Genomic DNA, 19,870 nt, shown 5'->3' with positions numbered 1-19,870 from the left:
TTAGTATAATATATTAAATAGATTAATAAACATACCTGTACTAAGTTTTCATCTAATAGTTGTGGTTTAGTATCAATGAATGATACATTCATGTTGACTTTAACAGCAGAACATCTTTCAGTCAAAATATCATTTAGAGGTCCATAATGTTGGCTTAAAATGTCAGCGTATTGTCTTAGACATAAAGACGGGACTGCTCCATTAGCACGATAAGTTACAGATGGCACTACATGATAATCAGCTTGATGTGTGTCTTCAGATACACAATCTGGAACAACTGAAGATGGTGACCATAGACTTCTTTGTTCGCATGTAAATGATTTTGTTGGTTGGCCGTCGGTAAATCTAAATCCAGCTTTGCAAGTAGCTATACACTCCAAACCACTGTCATCAGTTGGCAGACAATTCAATGCTCCATTTGATGGTGGTTTAAGATCCCAATCGACACAAGGAGTTGCTTGTACAGAAACCTGCAATTAATATTATTATAATAAATAAGGGATATTTTTTTTTAATAACACGCATTTTTTACAATTTTTTTTTTATTTTTAAATTAATAATATTGGAAATTTTACCTGGAAATAACACGTTGCCTTATTTCCAAATTTATCTGCAGCTGTCACTGTTACATTTTCAAAATCTCCAATAGCAATTGAAGCTCTGTCTGGATTAAATGTAAGCGTGACTTCACCAGAAGCGTCCGATACATTAATTCGTCTACGAGTTTCATTAAAGTTGACAACATAATTGTCTTGTTTGTTCACTAATTCAATAACATAGCTCTGGGGACAGCTCAATTGTGGTGGAGTTTCATCTAAGAATAAGTTATACATTTTATATCTAGCATTTTTTGTTTATTTATTTTATATTTTAATATTATTTATTTAGTTTTACCTGAAACAGTAATGTTTATTTCGCAGATGGCTACGTTTCCGTCAAAATCAAATGCAACATATTTTACTGCTGTGTCTTGGAATGTATAGAATGGTAATTTAAAACTTTGTGGTTTTACTTCAAGTCTTGCAATGCTACCACTGTTGTCGATTGGAACTGGTTCTGTCATATTAACTGGTTCTATTCCATTGGGTCCCCGACGTACTATGATCGGTTGAGTTGGGCAATTTTGGAATACCGGAGGTTCATTATCTAAACATTTTTTATTTTAGTTTTTTTACTTTTATTTTAAATGATAAATGTTATATCAATAAAACTTACCAACACACGGTGAATGACCATAATCAAAACCTAATAAAGGTTCAACTTTTGGTTCTTCACAACCCATCAATTCAAATTTCAAACAAGCATTATCCATATAGCTAACAATTCCTAAAATATTACATAAGTTATATTTTTTATGTATTTTTTACAACTGATATTAAATTAACAACGAGTAATATTTCAAACATACCTAAAATGACAAATCTTGCTTGTACATATTTAGGTAAAGTAATCATAGCCAGTTCACCAAAGTTTCCAGGATCTCGCATTGTTAAATTGAAGTTTGGGAAGTATACAACGAAATTTTCTTTTTCTTCTTGTTTATAAAAGAAACGAATTTCGGTCGGACGTCCTACAATATCATTAGTAACTACACCTTTCACAAGGATGGCCTAAAATAAAGCTTTTATGTTAATGTCTATAATTATTTATTAATAAACTCAGAATGTTTATACCTTGACTCTGTATACTTGTCCTAAGTCCACACTGACATAAGTGAATGCTTCTTGTTTACCACACCAACCAGTAACTGAATTCAAACGAATATTACGAGCTTCATAATTTGGCCTAAAAATAAATTTTATTATTTTTTATTTAAAAATACAAAAAATTAAAATATGTTTTACCTTTCTGATGTAGCATTAATAGCTGAATCTGGAATTCTACCGGATGTCAAACCTAATGGTTTTATAACCTTACATTCGGGCTCTCGCATACATGTAATAGGTCTTGGATTAATTAATATGTAGCCTGGCTTATTACAACCAAACTGTACTTCAGAGCCTTGTTCATAACTAGTTGCTAATTGATAACCATCTGTAGGTCTTCCAGGATCTTGACACACAGGACCTTCACATCTTAAATCTCCGAAATCCCAAACTCCATTTGCTTGACAACGCACTACATTATCGTTCTTGTCGGTCTGTCCAGCAAGCTTAAATGTGTCTTGACAACCGAAGAAGAAAGATGATTGATATCTCGTATCTTTGAAATTTCCATACTCAGCCCCAGCTGTAGGCATTGGTACACCACAATCTACTCTTGGACACGATGGGGTTGCTCCAGATAACCAATATTCAGGGAAACCCTTTAAAGATTTGAAATTATATACAATTGTATTATTATAAAATATTTCATTTAGACTTACCGGTTTTGGATCATAAACACATTGTCTAAAGCCAGAAGTTGCTGTTCCTCGAAGGGTTCGTCCTGGGTTTTCACATTTTAACGTAACATTTTCTTTGAATGGCACGAGTATTGCTTCTTTTTCAAATCGACTTACTTTAAGACCTTCAACCTTATCATCAGGAAGCGATACACATTTTGCGACTGTAAAAAATTATGTATAAAGGTTATAATGTGTAGATAAAAATATCAATGTTAAGTTAAAATTACATTGGCATTGAGGTACTGTTCCATTCCATGCTCCAGTGGAAGTACATAAAAGTGATGCTGATCCAGCCATCACGTATCCGAATTTGCACTGGAAGTTTACTAAATCTCCAAAATGATAAGATTCTTTTGTTGAAAGAACCATGCCATTTTCAGGTGCTTGTAAATTGGGACACATAACTGGAACACAAGTCTTATTTCTTTGGTATACATCACCATCTCTTTCTCCAGATTCAAATTCATTTATTGCAAATCCAGCAGTTCCATTCTTTACATACAGTTCATATCCAATATTACAAGAACATGCATAACTTCCAGGACTGTTAATACATTTTTGTTGACATCCACCATTGTTAACTGAACATTCATTTATGTCAACACAGTCTAATCTAGTACAACCAACTAACTCAAGTTTTAAACAAGGAGCAACTACGTAATCTTGTATTTTCAGTTTAATGTATTGAGCTTCAATGGGCATTGGGAAATTGAGTACTGATAAACTAGGTTCTAGGACGCGGAATTCCACTGGGGTACCATCGGGATTAGTGTAATCCCTGAATACATCCGTTAAATTGTTTGAATATTGAATCCTTATAGCAGATGAGAATGCAATTTTGTTAGATCCTCTCATTACACCTTGTGATCTAAAGCCTCTTATTACTGTTGGTGCTTTTAAATCAATCAAAACCCAGTTATCACCAGGTTCAACATTTGTACCGCACCATCCACGCATCGTATTTAATCTCATCATCTAAACATGTATGAAACATATTTTATATAAATGTACATATTATTTTAACGAAAAAAAATGGAAAATCTACCTCTTTAGTAAATGATGGTTCGGATCCAGATACAGTGATAGAATCATCTGAAATTCCTCCACTAATCAAACCAAGATCCCCAACTGGTCTACACTCCATAGTGGGTGCAAAACCAGTTTTGCAGCGGCAATGAAAACCACCTAAGCTATTGACACATTCTGTCGATGACAAATCACATTGACTAGCGGCACATTCGTTAACATCTAATTAACAAAATAAATATATATTTGTATAATTATTAAAATAATAATGCACGAATCGTGTAAAAACAAAAAAAAATTTAATTTACCTTCACATTTCGGTACATTAGAGAAAGTTTGGTTAGCTCCACATTTTATTATCGATGGTCCACCAGTAAGTTTGAATCCTCGATGGCATTGTACACGAGCTTCATCACCATAAAAGTATTTGCGAGTTTGGTCAATAACGAATCCATTATTGATTTCAGGTAGTACTGGACACTCCGCACCTATAACGTTAAACAGTCATAGTCTTAAATCTCGGTTATTATTTCAAGTATATTAAAGCTTACGAGAACAAACTGGAACTCCACTAGACCAGGTTCCATTACTCATACAAAGTACTACAGGATGTCCTGACCGAACATATCCTGACTCGCACTGAAACCGAACTATGGTTCCATAGCTTCGTCCGCCACCGTTTAAAACCGTAAAATTGGCGTGTGGTGTTTCCGGAAGTGGTGGACATTGAGAAGCTACACATTTTTAAAAAGGCTGATTAAAAAATCTCTCTATATACATAAAGTTGATATTTGTTCACTTACCCAGACATGTCGGTAATCTTTCCCATCGCCCATCTGCAAGACACGATACTTTTTCGATAGGCTCATTGGTTGGGAAAGCAAATCCTGCATAACACTGATACATCGCTTGACCACGGTAAGTAACATTGGTTGAGCCGGTTGAGAATCCATTGTCAATTTGTGGAACGGGACCGCAATACACCTCTATATTATAGAAAAATAATATTAGTATATTAAAACATTTTATTTAATAATATTTGACTTACCTTGACATTTTGGAATGTAGGAAACTGACCAATTACCACTAATTAAACATTCAGTAGTAATTTTTGATTTTCCTGTTGCAAACTCTTGTCCTACAGGACACGAGAAAGTTACAGTTGTTCCAAAAGCAGTATCTCTGTTTGATTCTAATGCTCCTTCACCAGGCCTCAATGTAGGACAATCTAAGAATATAAATTAAATAAATAATGTTAAAATTTGAAATTTGAAATTTGAAATTTAAAATTAAAAATTAAATCTAACCAGCTGAGAACGTTGCATGCCATCCTTTTTGATTGTGTAATGCATCTGTTACAAATCGTACTAACATCTCTCCACTGGCCGCTGTAAGTGTAATCTTAGGAGGAGTACTTCCAGTAAAGCCATTATTAGGATGAAGTCTTAGTCCACTAGTACTTGCCCCATCATAAACTTGTACGTAATCAGATTGATGTAATACAAAAGCATCAAATTTCAGTGATAATGGACTCATAGTAGGATTCTTGATTTTAATGAGGCATTCTAAATTGCTTGGGTAATTTGATAAACCAAAAGTAGGTGAAGCAATTGTGCCATTAGCTGCGGTTATCGTGGCTTTACAACCTTGTGAGTACTTAATTTTGAACCCTTTTTTGCTGTCACCCAAACTTGTTTTAAAGTATAAATACATTTGGTTTCCGGTAGACATTAATAACCTTGGATTGTTTTCCAACGATCCTGTTAAACGTCCAATTGGTTGACTCTTTGGTGAATCTCCATCTCTAATCAATACAAAATCTCTGTTTTGTTGTAATTCTAAATCTTCAATCTAAAATTTAATATTTTATGTAGTTAAAATTAAAAAAATTAATTTTACAAAAAATAAAAAAATACCTCGAGAGTAATTATTCTTCCAGCTTGAGCAGTAATGGTATATAAGCATTCTAAACCACCAGGATAATTATTAGGATATCCGGGTGAAGTCAAAGGTTGTGGTTGTGTTGTTGCTCTTAAATTACCACCACAAATTTGAGGTTCTGTTTTCCACGAAGCCCTTTAAAATAAATATTGATAAATCGTATTTTCATGATAAATTTAGTTGTATAACATTGTAATATTTACCTAAAACCTTTACGTTCTACTGAAGCATCGGAACTAAATTTAACAATCATAAAATTGGAAGCGGACACAAACATTTTGTTACTTAAATCCATTTTTCCTGAAAGTGTTGCTAAATTAACCGCCTTGTCTTCAGTACGGCCGCCAACAAGAATTTGAACAGTATCAAATGACTTCTCCGTTTCAAATTCTTGGAACTAATAGTAAAAATATATTTAGTAAAAATATATATATTTATTTGTTGTTATGAATTTTCTTCAAACCTGTAATAATATATTGTGGCCTTGTGGACCTTCCAATGTCCATTTACAATTAGATAGGGCTTCATATTTATGTGGATAATTGGGAGATTCAACTACGTCACCGCTGTTAGCCATATAATAGTGGCAGTTTGAAGAGCAGTCCAGTTCATCTGACCAATCACCACAATCATTCTGCTTGTCACATTTGAACGCTGAATTGATGCAACGCCCATTTGAGCAGTGAAACGAGCCTTAATAAGAAATTTTAATTGCGTGAAAATAAAATTACGTTAGAATTAAACTATCTAAAAATCTAACCTGTTGGACAAGCATTAGCTCTGCACAAAAATGGTAATAGGGATTCACACGTTTGTAACTCCCACGACTGTTGTTCATCAGTAACTGTCACATCTACGCATTCTCCAGACGAAGGATCGGGTTGAGATAATGACCAAAATCCTAAAGTAGTATTTAAAATATAAAATAATCGTAATGTCAACTAGCAGTGTTTAATTTCTGAAATTTACCGGAATACTGTGACACTAAAACTCCACCAGCATATTCCAAAGTATTCGTTCGAAGATCGTCTAACGAAGCCAATCCCAACCAATATTTCTGGTTGTTTCTATCTACTGGTCCTAGACTTCTCCTCGCCAATGACGCAGTGTAGTTGTTTTCCGTGTATGACTCAATTAATACTAAGTCACTGCCATATCTATACAACAGGATACAAATTTGTATAACATTAAAGAACTATCCAAACGTACCATTCTAGTTTGGTCATAAATACCTGTTGCACAGTTGTGCTGCATTTTCCCATGAATGCTTTATGCTGAAAAACTTGTAACAATGAAGTCCTTTGAGTTCCCATCCTATAACAAATCAATGAAATAAATTGTAATTAATCTGCGCATTAAACATACATAGAATAATTAATGAGTGCATGCAATAAATTATTATAGACAAATATCATTAAATTGCATCAGATACGTTTCAAAAAATAAGCCGAGACAGCGATATCGTGGTAAACATAATGAATATATATTCTATAATTCTATTCACTGTAATGTAATATATGAATGCCTGAGACCGCCGTATTGCGATATTGCATACAACCTCTTTAATAGAATTCTAAATGCAGCACCTATATTATATCGTTTCCAAAACCATTGAGACGTGAGATAGACAGGTTTTGAATGTAAAACTAATAGGTATAGGTATCATAGGCAATGATACCTGCGGTTTTCGATGTATCTGTGCCGGTCTATTGAAACCGAAACCCCGCGGCTCTAAATAGAGTCGAAAAACGATACAGTTTCCATCATCATGACTGAACGAGATTGATATTCAATGTGACACACATTCGTCGTGAAAGAGTTGCAGCAGCGTAGCACGTATGTAGAACTATAGTGACTACTAATACCAGTATAATATAATATATATATATATAAAACGACGTACTTCCATAAAACAGGAATAGCTGAGTATTCCTTTCCATTTATAATTTTTTTCATAACAATTTTTTTTTGTATTATATATATATACATTGTTCGTTTTCATTCGGTGAAACTTTATGAATCACGTGCGCATTTGCAATAGAAATTGAAACTAGTCATCGGGTATACGCGATACTGGGTTTTAGGTCAGATCCTCGTTGACGTTTTTCAGAACATACCAATAGTCTATGTTTTGTAAACACTATTTTAAACTTGCAGTCAATGACCAGCAGAGAAATGTCGAAAACCATGACAATAGCCGCAGTAGTAAGTATACAAAGTACCCGCCCAAAACGAAAACAATTGGAATGATAATAATATGTAATACGCATTATTATAATATTTACTATTTAGTGCGCATAATAATATAATATTTGTATGTTACTCGCGAGACAATCGTTTAAATAGGATATAGGCCCACATATACACACGCACGTGCACCGCGTGCTGCGCCCTCCATCAACGTATAAAACTATAGTTTTAAAGATTTTTAGAAAGTAATAATGACTCCAAATTAGGCAAAATAAAACAATATACTTAGTTACAGGGATTATAATAGAAAATCGATAGGTAGTTTAAATTTTAATTTTTACTTGTATTTTCAACGCCAGACAAACACAATTGATCTTATATAATATATCTTATAAGTACACTTAGAACTTTAGTTTTTTTATTAGCTTGATAAAAGTGTTGCCTAATTGAAGATTAACCAGTAATTTTCATTTGCAGTTCCCACACATGACACGATCGTGATGAACGAACGTAGTACAATACATGTTTATTTTACTTAACTATGTATTGTAGATAAATTGTAATGTAAGTACAAGTATGAAACCGGAAATCAAAATAACAAAACAAAGTATTAACTTTCACATAGGTCACAGAAGCGTACAATTTTACCGATAAACAATCAATTATACATTAATATTGTAATATTATACGTCGAGTCTAAAAATATGATTTTAGTTATAAACTTATAACTCTGATGACTGGTGTACATCACCGTTTTTGTAAAGAAATAATAATAAAAAATTGAATTATACCATTTATTCTAAAATACAGCTTTTATTATATTATTATTAGTATATTTTAAAACCAATTATTATACAAAGAAATGAGAACGTATTTATTGATTAACAGTGGCCTAATTGTTCGGTTCTAATCAATTAGTATAAAAGATAAAACCATAATATTGAAATTTCACTAGAATCTCGTTTGGTCAACTGTTAAAAAATAACAAATATTTGATACGAGAACACTTTTATTATACATTACAACATGTCAACATACAGTGTAAATCATATTAATAATACCAACATATACAATATGTATAACTTATGTATCTATAATAAAATCATATAATATATCACAGAAAACGACTATAGAGACGTTCTGACGAACTTGTATTCACAGCCAGTATATTATTTATCTATGGTCAGTGACGTGGTAAACGACATTTACTAATGAAATTTCTTAGCCCTAGAAATTTATCTTAATGAATTTAAAAATTAAAATTTGTATTAATATTAAAATATTAATGACCTATGTCATATAACAAAATTTCTAAATTATCATAGAGCTTTCAATTATATATTATGTTGTAGGGAGTAGCGAGTGAGTCATTTATTGAATACTTTCTTAATTTAAAGATGGAAGATACCTGCAGCATGCAGTTTTGACCTTAGTAACTATAGGTTCTTATTACATATTGCATTCAATATATATTTTTAAAAATTAATTAACTTTTGTGATTACCAATTTAGTAATAGGTATTTTATTGTTGCAGTATCATTGATTTTATAATTTTATATTATAAAATATTAACACAATAGTATTATAGAATATTACTTATTACTACACCTGCGCGCGTAATGAAATTTAAAATATTGTGTATAATATAATATTATAAGTATTAAACTTATATAATGTAGCGTAAATACAACATTAAATCATAATAAGGTGGAGAAAATGTACAAGCCGTTATCAATTATTGAATTATTATTATTATAATCAAAAAATAGTGAAATCGATACTACATCAATAAATGTAAATTTTTTACTCGATACTAAACTTAAATGTATCCTATAACAGGGTGGCAAATTATTTGAACGTTATATGCCGAAATTACCTTTTTTTATCGAGCGTATACTATGAAAAATATTATATATTATATTATATTCAATATTATAAGAAAAAAATTATCGTAATTTTATTGTATAATGAATGTATTAATATTAAAAAGATTAGTTTATATACCTACTACCTACATAATATAATAACATAACTTTGTTAATTATATTTATTTTCTTAATGTGATTTATTTTTTATTTTTTAACACTTGATGTCAATTCGTTGATATTTGGTTTATAAAAATATTTTAATTTTTCGCATGCCATGTATTTATCATCCCTGTCCTATAGAATATAAACATTGAATACAGGAACCATAGTTTCTTCCCTCTCTCTAGTCCTAGGGCTAGGGCCTACATCGGTATTCATTTTTTAGCATTCGAATATAAATACACTCACACACACACACACACACACACACATTTTTATATATAGTATCAATTGAAATCGATAAATCAATGAACCGAAGACGATGAAGGGGTCATTTGTCTGCAAACAGTGTAAATCTATCTACTTTATATTATACACTTGTATATTCACTCCCTCTCATAGTCACATCACATCTCCTATTTTACTCTTGTGATTTATAAATGTATATAATATATCATGTTTTATATGTACAGTAACAATAATGATAATGACGATGATATTAATAAGTCGCGCGGTAGGTAGGTACCGTAATTACTAATATACCATAAACGCTCATATTATATTATATATAATATTATGTATTACGTACAACCGACCGCGGTCGACTCGTCGTTCGCGCGTGCGAAATATATTCACTCATACGGGCGCTACGATAATAATATTATACTCGCGGCTTTCTCCGGCGAACGATTTTGGCGGCGGTGCAGCGGATAAACATCGATAATAGCCGAGGCCGAGACCCCGCGTTAGCAGCGGGCCGGTTACCCGCGTTGCGTCGGTCGGATGCGTCACGATCCGCGACGCGCATCTCCGTCGATATATGAGAATAACGTATATATAATTAATAATAACATGCGAACACGGCGACCGTCAAGCGTTCGTTACGCAATAGCGGACCCGCGGAAATAAAAGATGGGCGAACGCTTAAACTACCTAATGCGACTGCTTTGTGCACTTTTCGTCGGGTCAAGACTTAACGCGTACAGAAATACCGGATGCCGTATTACCCGTGATGTACTAAACGCGAATGCCGATTCGAAAGTCGGTTTATTCAACTATTACATCGACAACGAGAAGAAAAAACGACAATCGGCGACTTCGAGTTACATTGTACACCATAGACGCTAACGCGCGACTTTCGACCTCTTAGGTCTAAAGCCACGCGTCGTCTATCGTGTGGCTTTTATCGTATTCTGATTGGCCGTGCTAATTACGGTATTATTCGCTATGACCGTAATCTACCAATACATTTGCGGAATATTGTCGAACTCGACTTTTGAACACAACGCACAGGGCACAGCAGACGGTGTACTCAGCTATAATCTGTTACCATAACTATATTATAATTTATATATCAATTATATATCGGTGTATGCGTAGATCTGAATCGCCCTTGAATGTGGTAAGTCGCTGTCGTCATATGAGCTGAATAATCTGCACCCACATTGCGGTTGCTCGCAATACGAGCAGTGTAATATGGATACTGCAGCAGTTCTCCGGTGATGCGAACGCCAATCCGGTTTCGGTGCAGACGCCGGGTCGGTCGGTCATAATAATATATTATATTTACAATATTTACATAATATCACGTTGTTGCAATTCGCTGACACTAATACATAATGATAATATATTGATATGAATATCGATATTATTCCGTGTTCACTGCCCAGCAATAAAACCGATAAATAAATGTCCACGAGTCACGACGATTACGCCGCGGGTGTAGGTACTGCTGTACACAGTCTGTAGGTATATGAATCGCAATAATTATGTGTGCGATTGAAATATGTATAGCTAATTTGATAGCCTGTCAGTGTTTAAAAGTGATTTTACCGTATATATTTTGAATTTACCGCACATTTATAATAAACATTTTGAGTTTTCGCTCCATATATTCGTAGCCGCAGACGCGCGAAACACATTTTTTATAATAACGGTTTGAAGCGTTATAACCTAATTTAAGCTATTTTATGCAGTATATGCACAGACGTTATTACATATTGACCTGCTGTATAGTGTATTAGTGTGTATACACTAAGTAGCTCTTTAATCGCATATTTTTTTTAGACATAATAACTGTATCACATACCTACACTATATACTAGTACTTAGTAGGTATAACGTACAGTAACACTGTATTATAATACATATTATAACTATACTATAGTGACTTAATTCTTACAGTACCGTCCAGTTTTTCGTTCATCCTATTGGACACGCAATTATTTTGGTCGCAGTGTCTTATTAATTGATTTTATTCGCAAATCGCAATGCAACAATTTAAACACTCGCGTTATATAGATAGATTTTAAATACAATACAGAACGTTCGAACTGTATGCACGAGGAAATATCTATGCCGTAATAGTAATTATATATATACACATTATATTATTATAGGTATCTTATTCAAACACCCGCCGCGCTACTACCGTCGAAAATGCAACCGTATTTAAGTAACTCGTGTTTTGTAAATTTAGGCGAGCACAAGCATAACAATGCGTTTACGATTAAATATAGGATTTTTTTAGGTGTTTCGGTATTTGTTTGTATCTATATCTAAACGTCTACTATAATTTATTGAGCAGAACAATTAATACGGCACGACACGTTTACCGTGTATACGGTGTATACCTATATCAAATTATATATACAATAATATACACCGTTACAATTATTATAGTGATGAACACAAAATAAAAAAAAAAGATTTGTATAGTTGAAAAACACACTATAGCAGTATAGCGTTATAATTAACGAATGTAATTTTTTACAACGATATATCAACTATTTTTTTTATAATATAATATGTTGTGTTCAATGAATATAGTTTTCTGGGATAAATACCGTTATTCTTAATGATGTACAAATTTATTCAATTTAATTTGAGGTCAATAAATGTGATTAGTTGTAAAAATAAAAACGTATAAAATATAAACTTTACTTATCCATAAAAAATATTTTTTAGGTACACGTTTTTAAAACATCCATTTAAATTTTAAATTTATTGTTCAATCATGTGTATATTAATATTATTTATGTTTTATAATATCTCTCTGTTTTCCGCTATATTCGTTTTACTTTTATTAGAATAACAAAATAAATATCAAAAATAAAAAATATAAAATAGATCAGCAGAGGCAATAGTCATACAATATATATGTATAAACATCCACCGATTAACATTTTTCTGTACTTATCGTCTGTGACACGAAATAATTACAATATAAGGTAGGTCCCGAGAGGCAACGGGAACGAATAATAATGTTAGCCACTCATTTACTACGAGGCTCCGGGCTATTTTTCATGTTCGAAATATAATATAATATATATTATATAGTACCTACTATACCTATACATAGTGTTGTTTGGCTCCCGCAGACATTTCACATAGCTTTAAATATATGGCTATTGGCCAGTCAAAATTATTAATTCGATTATTATATATAGCTGTGGTAGTATCATTGGCATCAACGTTAAATAGTATAAAACGACTTGCTTACATACGGACTCTTCTCTCTTTCTCGTAAACCTATTTATTTATGAACATAAATTGTATATTTCATTTGATATTCAAATGGAATGCTTATTTTAAAAATTACTTTTAACTCAGAATGCTTTGAAATGTAGACAAACGATGGATCCCGTAGAAATGTATTACGTGCTTGGCGAATTAATAAAATGTAGTAGAAAGCGTTACTGTAAGTCTTTTTTTATAATTTACGAATATATGATTAACAATTGAATAGAAATTTATTATGCACAAATGATTATTAGGGTTTTATAATTGCAAAAAGTAATAATTGTATAAGCAATCACTATTACTATACATTGTAGTATAATGGTCGTCTGCAAGCGGTACTATGTTATTATTATGTTTATTCCATTTATAATACTTTGATTTTTGATACCCATAATATCGGGTGCCTATACTATTCACGGAGCCCCGTGTAATGTACGGTTTATTCCACGGCACTAATTACATTTACAATATAAATTGTGATAATATAAGTATTTATTTTATATTAGTATCTAACTATACTTTACTCAAGATGTCATGAAATGTGCGATAAAAATTATAAAAAACGATTGACAGAAAATGTATTAATGACAAAAATATACTGAAAATAGATAGTTTCGTGAAGTTAATTACAAAAAAGTAAATTGTAATTATTAATTATTTTGTATAATAATATATTATAAAAATAAAACCAGTTTAGAATAACTGTTTTCGAAACACCAATTTGAATTTTTACTAGGTGTACACAATATACGAATCTTTTTTAACTAGTAACTAGTGAGTTTCAATACTCATAATGCAGTACAAATAATTTTATTTAGTACTTAAAATTTCGAAGGTATATATTATTAATTTTTATATTTAAGTACCTATTTATAATTATATATTATTGGTATCACTAATAGATAACTAATATTTATAACTATTATATAGTTATTATATTACTTATGTTAGTATATAGTGCCTATAATTTATTGTTTGTATGGCAATAATTATAAAAACCTGTAGGGTATAACTGTTTTTAAGTATTAAATAGTAATTATTACAAAAATATTTCCTAATACAATATTATTCATTTGAGTTAATTGTTATAAGATTGTACTATGTTTAGCGGTGCACTGCAAATATAAAATTTGTGGAACAAATAGTAAGATATCATACACAATAATTATATCCAGTACTAACTTATCTATAATAAAGCTAAATAGATATAATACATATAGGTACTCAGATACTTGTTACTTGTATAAAAACCTATTATCAATCTACAGACGATACTCAGGTATTATGATATACCTACCTACCGGCTACCAGTTATAATATGATAATACATTACATACGTAACGAAAAACGATTAACATTCAATACTGTTTGATGAGAATCGAATTATAAATATAAATAATAATGATATTCACGTAACTTCGTGTTATTTATAAATATAATAACCGTGGTACCGGTATCCTCAAGTCTATTCGGTGAAATCGATTCGTGAACGATATATTATAATTGCTCCGTAGTTAGTAGTATTAAAAAACTATATTAGCTGCCAACAGACGCAGTCACGTTTTAATTCGCAAAAGCTTTTCGTATAGTTATTGCAGTTTACATTATATTCAGATATTATATACACCGTGATCGATACGCTCGGCGCGAATCGTGTCTCAACCTTATAGTCTGTTACTCTGTTACCTACATAATATTATAGAAGAACACCGAACAAGTGGCAACAATTTAGTATATTTACGTTCTACGACCTATCTATAACCTATGTTGTTAATCGTTATGAATTATACTATCAGGGTTCCGAAAATTGTTAGAATCACACGGTTTTCTTGAGATGCTTTTGATTTGCATACATAAAGTATATATATAATTATTGATGTACGAATGAGGAATATTACCTATTACCTTAAAAATGAGGCCACTCATGTATTCCTCTAAAAAGGTCTTTTCAAAAAAAAATATTTTGGGCTCATGGTTATTTTAATTTTTGACACATGCGTTATTTAATAACTAGATTCTAGTTATTTTTAAATAGAATAGCATTACTTATTGTAAACATTTTTTCATTAATGTTGGACATGGAACGGAACTTGGAGAGAGGGGCAAAGTCTTATAACACTCATGTTTAAATGCTTTATGTAGTAATAATACATATTCAACGCGTATGAGTGTGTGTGCTCCCTCAAACAGCGCCCCTGAAGGTGATGATATGCCCGTTGTATTCGAATACACAACAATTGTGCAGTCGTGAAATATACATCATAATTACTATTGTATATAATATTATATTCGTGTGCACGATATTAGCATATAGGCTTATTAAAAAGAACCGTGAGTTCGCGTACCAACCTATACAACATATTATATCAGTATAGTATGAAAAATAAAAACTTCTATATATACATGCGCAATCTGCGGTTTTTCGAGATTGGAACGTATAAACAGCGCGATTAGCGAAAAATAAGTGAAAAAACGGTAACTGCAAAATGTATTTACCATACCACACTATACCACCATGCCGTGTATGAACCATAATAATAAACGTTTTATAGTGGTGACGAGTCGGTCACGTTCTAGAGGTAAAAAAGCTAAACGAAAAATGAAAAAAAAATATTCACATTCACGTCCCGATACTAAACATTATATATATATACACATAATATTATATACTCGTATATACCATACATATAATATTATGTAGGTACAGAATTTTTTCGACCCATCGTCGCCATCGTGTTTTCAAGCAGCTCTCGCGGGTTTATCGTCGTGGTCGATATAACTAGGCACCGTGCAATATAATACATATATAATAATAATATTACGGCGATCGTTTCGAGATTTAAATCGATCATTCGGTACTTCGGTAGTGCAGGCAAGCTGTATACTCATCTTCGGGGCGAATGTGCCCTGTAGAGTTTGAGGGGACGGCCGCCCCCCGTCGGGTATAATAAGTATGGCCGACGAATGTATAGTTCTTTGTGTCACATGTCCATTATTCTTTTATAATATCCGTGCGCAGGGCAGACATATTGGTACATCGTTGATATTATATTGCACGTACCGCAGAATAAAAACGAAATGTTTACGTTATCATCGAGTCGTGCAGATGAGTGTTATATCGCCGATGGACTCGGCATCGCAACTGCAGCAATAACAGCCGATCAGTTGAAGTATTTTACAACGTGCAAGTATATTTTTAATATTTATCTGCCGAGACGTGTACCCACACGGCTACACATGGGTTAGTATACCGACGACGTCATTGTTTCATTGTGTCGGTCGCTGTTCACGTGAGTATATACTATATAGGTACTGTATCCGGTCATTGTGCGGTCTGTATGCGCGTCGGTCGTATGGTGCAGGAGAAGAAGACGACGCGCGTTTCGCTTTGAACCACCGACGCGACCTTCGCCTCCGTACGGTCCGAGACTCGACAATAAAAATATTATATATACATCACACACGTACTATAATATTATTATCGTAACTAATTTTACTTTAGCTCAGCCCTTATAATAAAAGGCTTATATTGTATTTTTGTATTTTCGTCTCATCGTTTGTTTGTTTTCCCGGACGTTTGCCCCGTCGTCATCATTATAATATATTTATTATTAATATTATATTATTATAATATATTGTTATCGTCGTCGTACAAAACATTACGCTCTACGGTCTACGACAATGAACACACGTTGGCGACAACGGCTCGCGCTCGTTCTCGTCCATCACGAATTGAATTTAGGTTTTCTTGTCCTCGCGGCTCGCCGCTCGCCCATTCTGTGTACTGCAGCCACACAGCTCACATCGTTCACTATAGTATAATTACTGTATTATTATAATGCATCGTTATTGATCGGCTGATGGCTCGCGCTGTCCGACGACTTCGCCGTGTCTATTAACCACCCCACCGTCACCCGCCCACTAACCCGATGTCCAATATTATTATCATATTATATACATAAACTATGCTCCACCAGCGATTAATTTAGTTCCATTCCATTAACTGTGGGCATAATAGTATTATTTTAATAAGTATTACAGTTTACATTCGGTAATAATGATATAATTTATTAGGGATACTATACGCGCCATCGCCGAACTAAACAACCGTTCGATACCTATATAAAACCGTGTATAATATTATAGAATGCGTTAACATTTTTAAAACATTTTTTTGACGTCGAACCGCTCGAACGGGGGACGGTTGTTTCTTGAAAGAAATAAAAACGTACTCGGAACGATTTATCAAAACTCATCATAGATGTAGTATAATTGTATTGTATTTACGGCGTGAGATTTTTATCCGAAGGCAATAATATAATCTATTAGTTATTAGTTTATTACACGTATAATTGTTTGAAAACAATAACGTACGCTAGAGGCTAATATTAAAATACATTACTCGTTACTGTGGGTAATATATTAATAATACGACACAAGGTTTTAGAAATTGAATAGGTATACTGGGTACTAATAATCTGTGTTCTGTTCATCACAGTAATTGACAATTCCAATTTTTAACCAAAAAAAATGAATAAAAACGCATAATACCTGTGTACAATGTATACCTGGTATAATGATATACGAGTTGTTAGCAACCCATATATGGGCTATAATATTATTATGTATGCGGGTGAAAAGTTTCGAATACAGCCATTGAAGTTATTGCGTGTTCAATAATTTCAATTGAAATCGTGTTATACAACATCATAATACAGAAATAAAAATAATAGTTACTAAACCAGACGTGAAAGGATGAAATTTTAAAGCCGATTATAATTTATTATTTTTGGACAAGATTATAATATTATAAAAAACTTGAAAAGAAACAATAATCATTAAATTTCATAATATCGTTAGACATCTGTAATAGTTATCGTAAGTAACTCGAATGTTGCATAAGGATGACAAAAAAATGTAATGTTTTGAAGAATGAAAAAATGTTTTTATTTGTATTCATTACATATAAAATTGGAGTTGGTACCTATTTTCATCATCTGTTTTCTAACGAATAACTTTTTCCGTTATTAATATATTATAATATTTTTTATTAGGAAATTAAAATAATATATCATATATATGAAGTAAAAAATTACTAATTAGATATTATACTTAATAGTTAATTGCATAAAGTTAATGTACAAATACAAAATTAAACTTACCCGATGGACACGAAAACAGCCCGGTTCCAGGGGTTTGAATCTGTAAACAACAAATAATAAATTATAAATAAAATTTTATATTGAATGCAAAAAAATATTCCGGTACCGGGAATCGAACCCGAGCCTCCTGGGTGAAAGCCAGGTATCCTAGCCACTAGACCATACCGGACTGATGAAACAAATTGGAAATTTAATAAAATTTAAGTAGTGAATTTATTGTAATATAATTTAATATTTTTGTAATAATTATATAATGAATGATTAACAGAATTTTATAATTTATATTTAATCCCAAACCTAATGAACATAAGTTACTTATTTCCTAAGCCTCGAGGAATTGATATGATAATGAATTATAAATATTTACCTATTTATTAACCATAAAAATTCCATTTAATTATTGTAGGTACATACCTACTTTATATAAATAAATATGATTTATGACTGTTTTAGAATAATGCTTATGTAGTGATTTGCATTTTTAATAAGTGATATATTTACACATGTATCTATTGTAAATTTATAAAAACATTTATATCTTATAATTATACAAGGATAATTGACCATTGTAAGTTGTATAGTTGATGTTACTGTCCGAAACTTTCCTGAGGGTATAATAGGCTACAATTCTTAATTAGTAATTAATATTTTGTAGTTATAACTTATAAGTCGTTTGAATAAAACCCTTCTTAATTAATTAATCTTGTCTCCAGCTGTTTCAGTGTTATATTTTTACGGTACGGGACGGACTTATAATTTATAAAGTATGTATGATTTGTAGTGATTCCAAAAGAAAAGGGGTCAGCCTGTCATAACTCATAATATATGAATTCCAAATGGGATATATATCGGATTAATTAATGAACAAAAAATGAAAAGCAATTATAAAATTATTAAATGGGTGTAGAGTAATAATTGGATAGTGATGAACTACAGTCAGATACCTATATAGTAACTGGTAGACATTAAGACTAAAAACATGATTGTTACAAATGTTCCAATGCATTATATATTATACGAATAATGAAATGTTACTTTATGTATTCGGTATTTAGGTAATATTATTTGTTCAATGGAAGGATTATATTTTCGAGATTATAATGTTTTTTTTTTAAAATAAATAACAGGTAGGTAGTTATTTTTTTAATAATATCGCAAATTGCAATAGCTATACAGCACATACACAGAGGGATTTTAAAATTATATTATATACCTACTTACCTGTATAGGCAGTACTTATAGGTACACTAATATAGATTGCTATAATGTATTTTATTTCCAATTTTACCAAGTTATTGCTACGGGTCATATAATATTTTATTAATTAACCTGACGACATATTTTCACTCAGTAGATTCAGAATACACTAAAAGTTAAAAATATTTCAATCGATGTTATTTATACTATTTCATAAAAATCTAGTATTTTATTTATTTTTTAACGTACCATTAACAGTCTTCGAAATACGTTAAGTAGGTTAAACTACGTGTTCTACAGCTAGGATGTTTTATGAAACTCTTTAATTCTCCATAACTGACCGCTTTACGACTATATGAGATTGGTGGTGGCCTAAATAGTAGGTACCTACGTAAATATTATATCAATGGAACCAAAGT

General features: G+C 31.8%; 1 protein-coding gene and 1 non-coding gene across 2 annotated transcripts in view; both read right to left on the bottom strand.

Moving 5' to 3' along the window:
* Positions 1-19,870, bottom strand: part of LOC132923377 (uncharacterized) — a 50,660-nt gene that overhangs the window by 7,609 nt on the left and 23,181 nt on the right. Inside the window, exons 3-24 of the mRNA XM_060987347.1 lie at positions 18,255-18,294; positions 6,586-6,667; positions 6,323-6,510; positions 6,114-6,254; positions 5,817-6,046; positions 5,557-5,750; positions 5,329-5,488; positions 4,720-5,263; positions 4,461-4,640; positions 4,216-4,398; positions 3,964-4,146; positions 3,721-3,900; positions 3,432-3,634; positions 2,614-3,361; positions 2,366-2,547; positions 1,845-2,305; positions 1,674-1,785; positions 1,409-1,610; positions 1,216-1,326; positions 895-1,146; positions 576-814; positions 36-470 (exon numbers count right to left, since the gene is read on the bottom strand). Coding sequence (XP_060843330.1) covers positions 36-470; positions 576-814; positions 895-1,146; positions 1,216-1,326; positions 1,409-1,610; positions 1,674-1,785; positions 1,845-2,305; positions 2,366-2,547; positions 2,614-3,361; positions 3,432-3,634; positions 3,721-3,900; positions 3,964-4,146; positions 4,216-4,398; positions 4,461-4,640; positions 4,720-5,263; positions 5,329-5,488; positions 5,557-5,750; positions 5,817-6,046; positions 6,114-6,254; positions 6,323-6,510; positions 6,586-6,667; positions 18,255-18,294 — 5,250 coding nt within the window. The remainder of the gene's footprint in view (positions 1-35; positions 471-575; positions 815-894; positions 1,147-1,215; positions 1,327-1,408; positions 1,611-1,673; positions 1,786-1,844; positions 2,306-2,365; positions 2,548-2,613; positions 3,362-3,431; positions 3,635-3,720; positions 3,901-3,963; positions 4,147-4,215; positions 4,399-4,460; positions 4,641-4,719; positions 5,264-5,328; positions 5,489-5,556; positions 5,751-5,816; positions 6,047-6,113; positions 6,255-6,322; positions 6,511-6,585; positions 6,668-18,254; positions 18,295-19,870) is intronic.
* Trnae-uuc (transfer RNA glutamic acid (anticodon UUC)) lies at positions 18,352-18,423 on the bottom strand. The gene has a single exon. It is a non-coding gene; the product is annotated as a tRNA-Glu (tRNA).

This window comes from Rhopalosiphum padi, chromosome 2 (genome assembly GCF_020882245.1).
Source record: "Rhopalosiphum padi isolate XX-2018 chromosome 2, ASM2088224v1, whole genome shotgun sequence".
In the NCBI taxonomy this organism is placed as follows: domain Eukaryota; kingdom Metazoa; phylum Arthropoda; class Insecta; order Hemiptera; family Aphididae; genus Rhopalosiphum; species Rhopalosiphum padi.
This window is presented reverse-complemented; position numbering and strand designations above follow the sequence as displayed.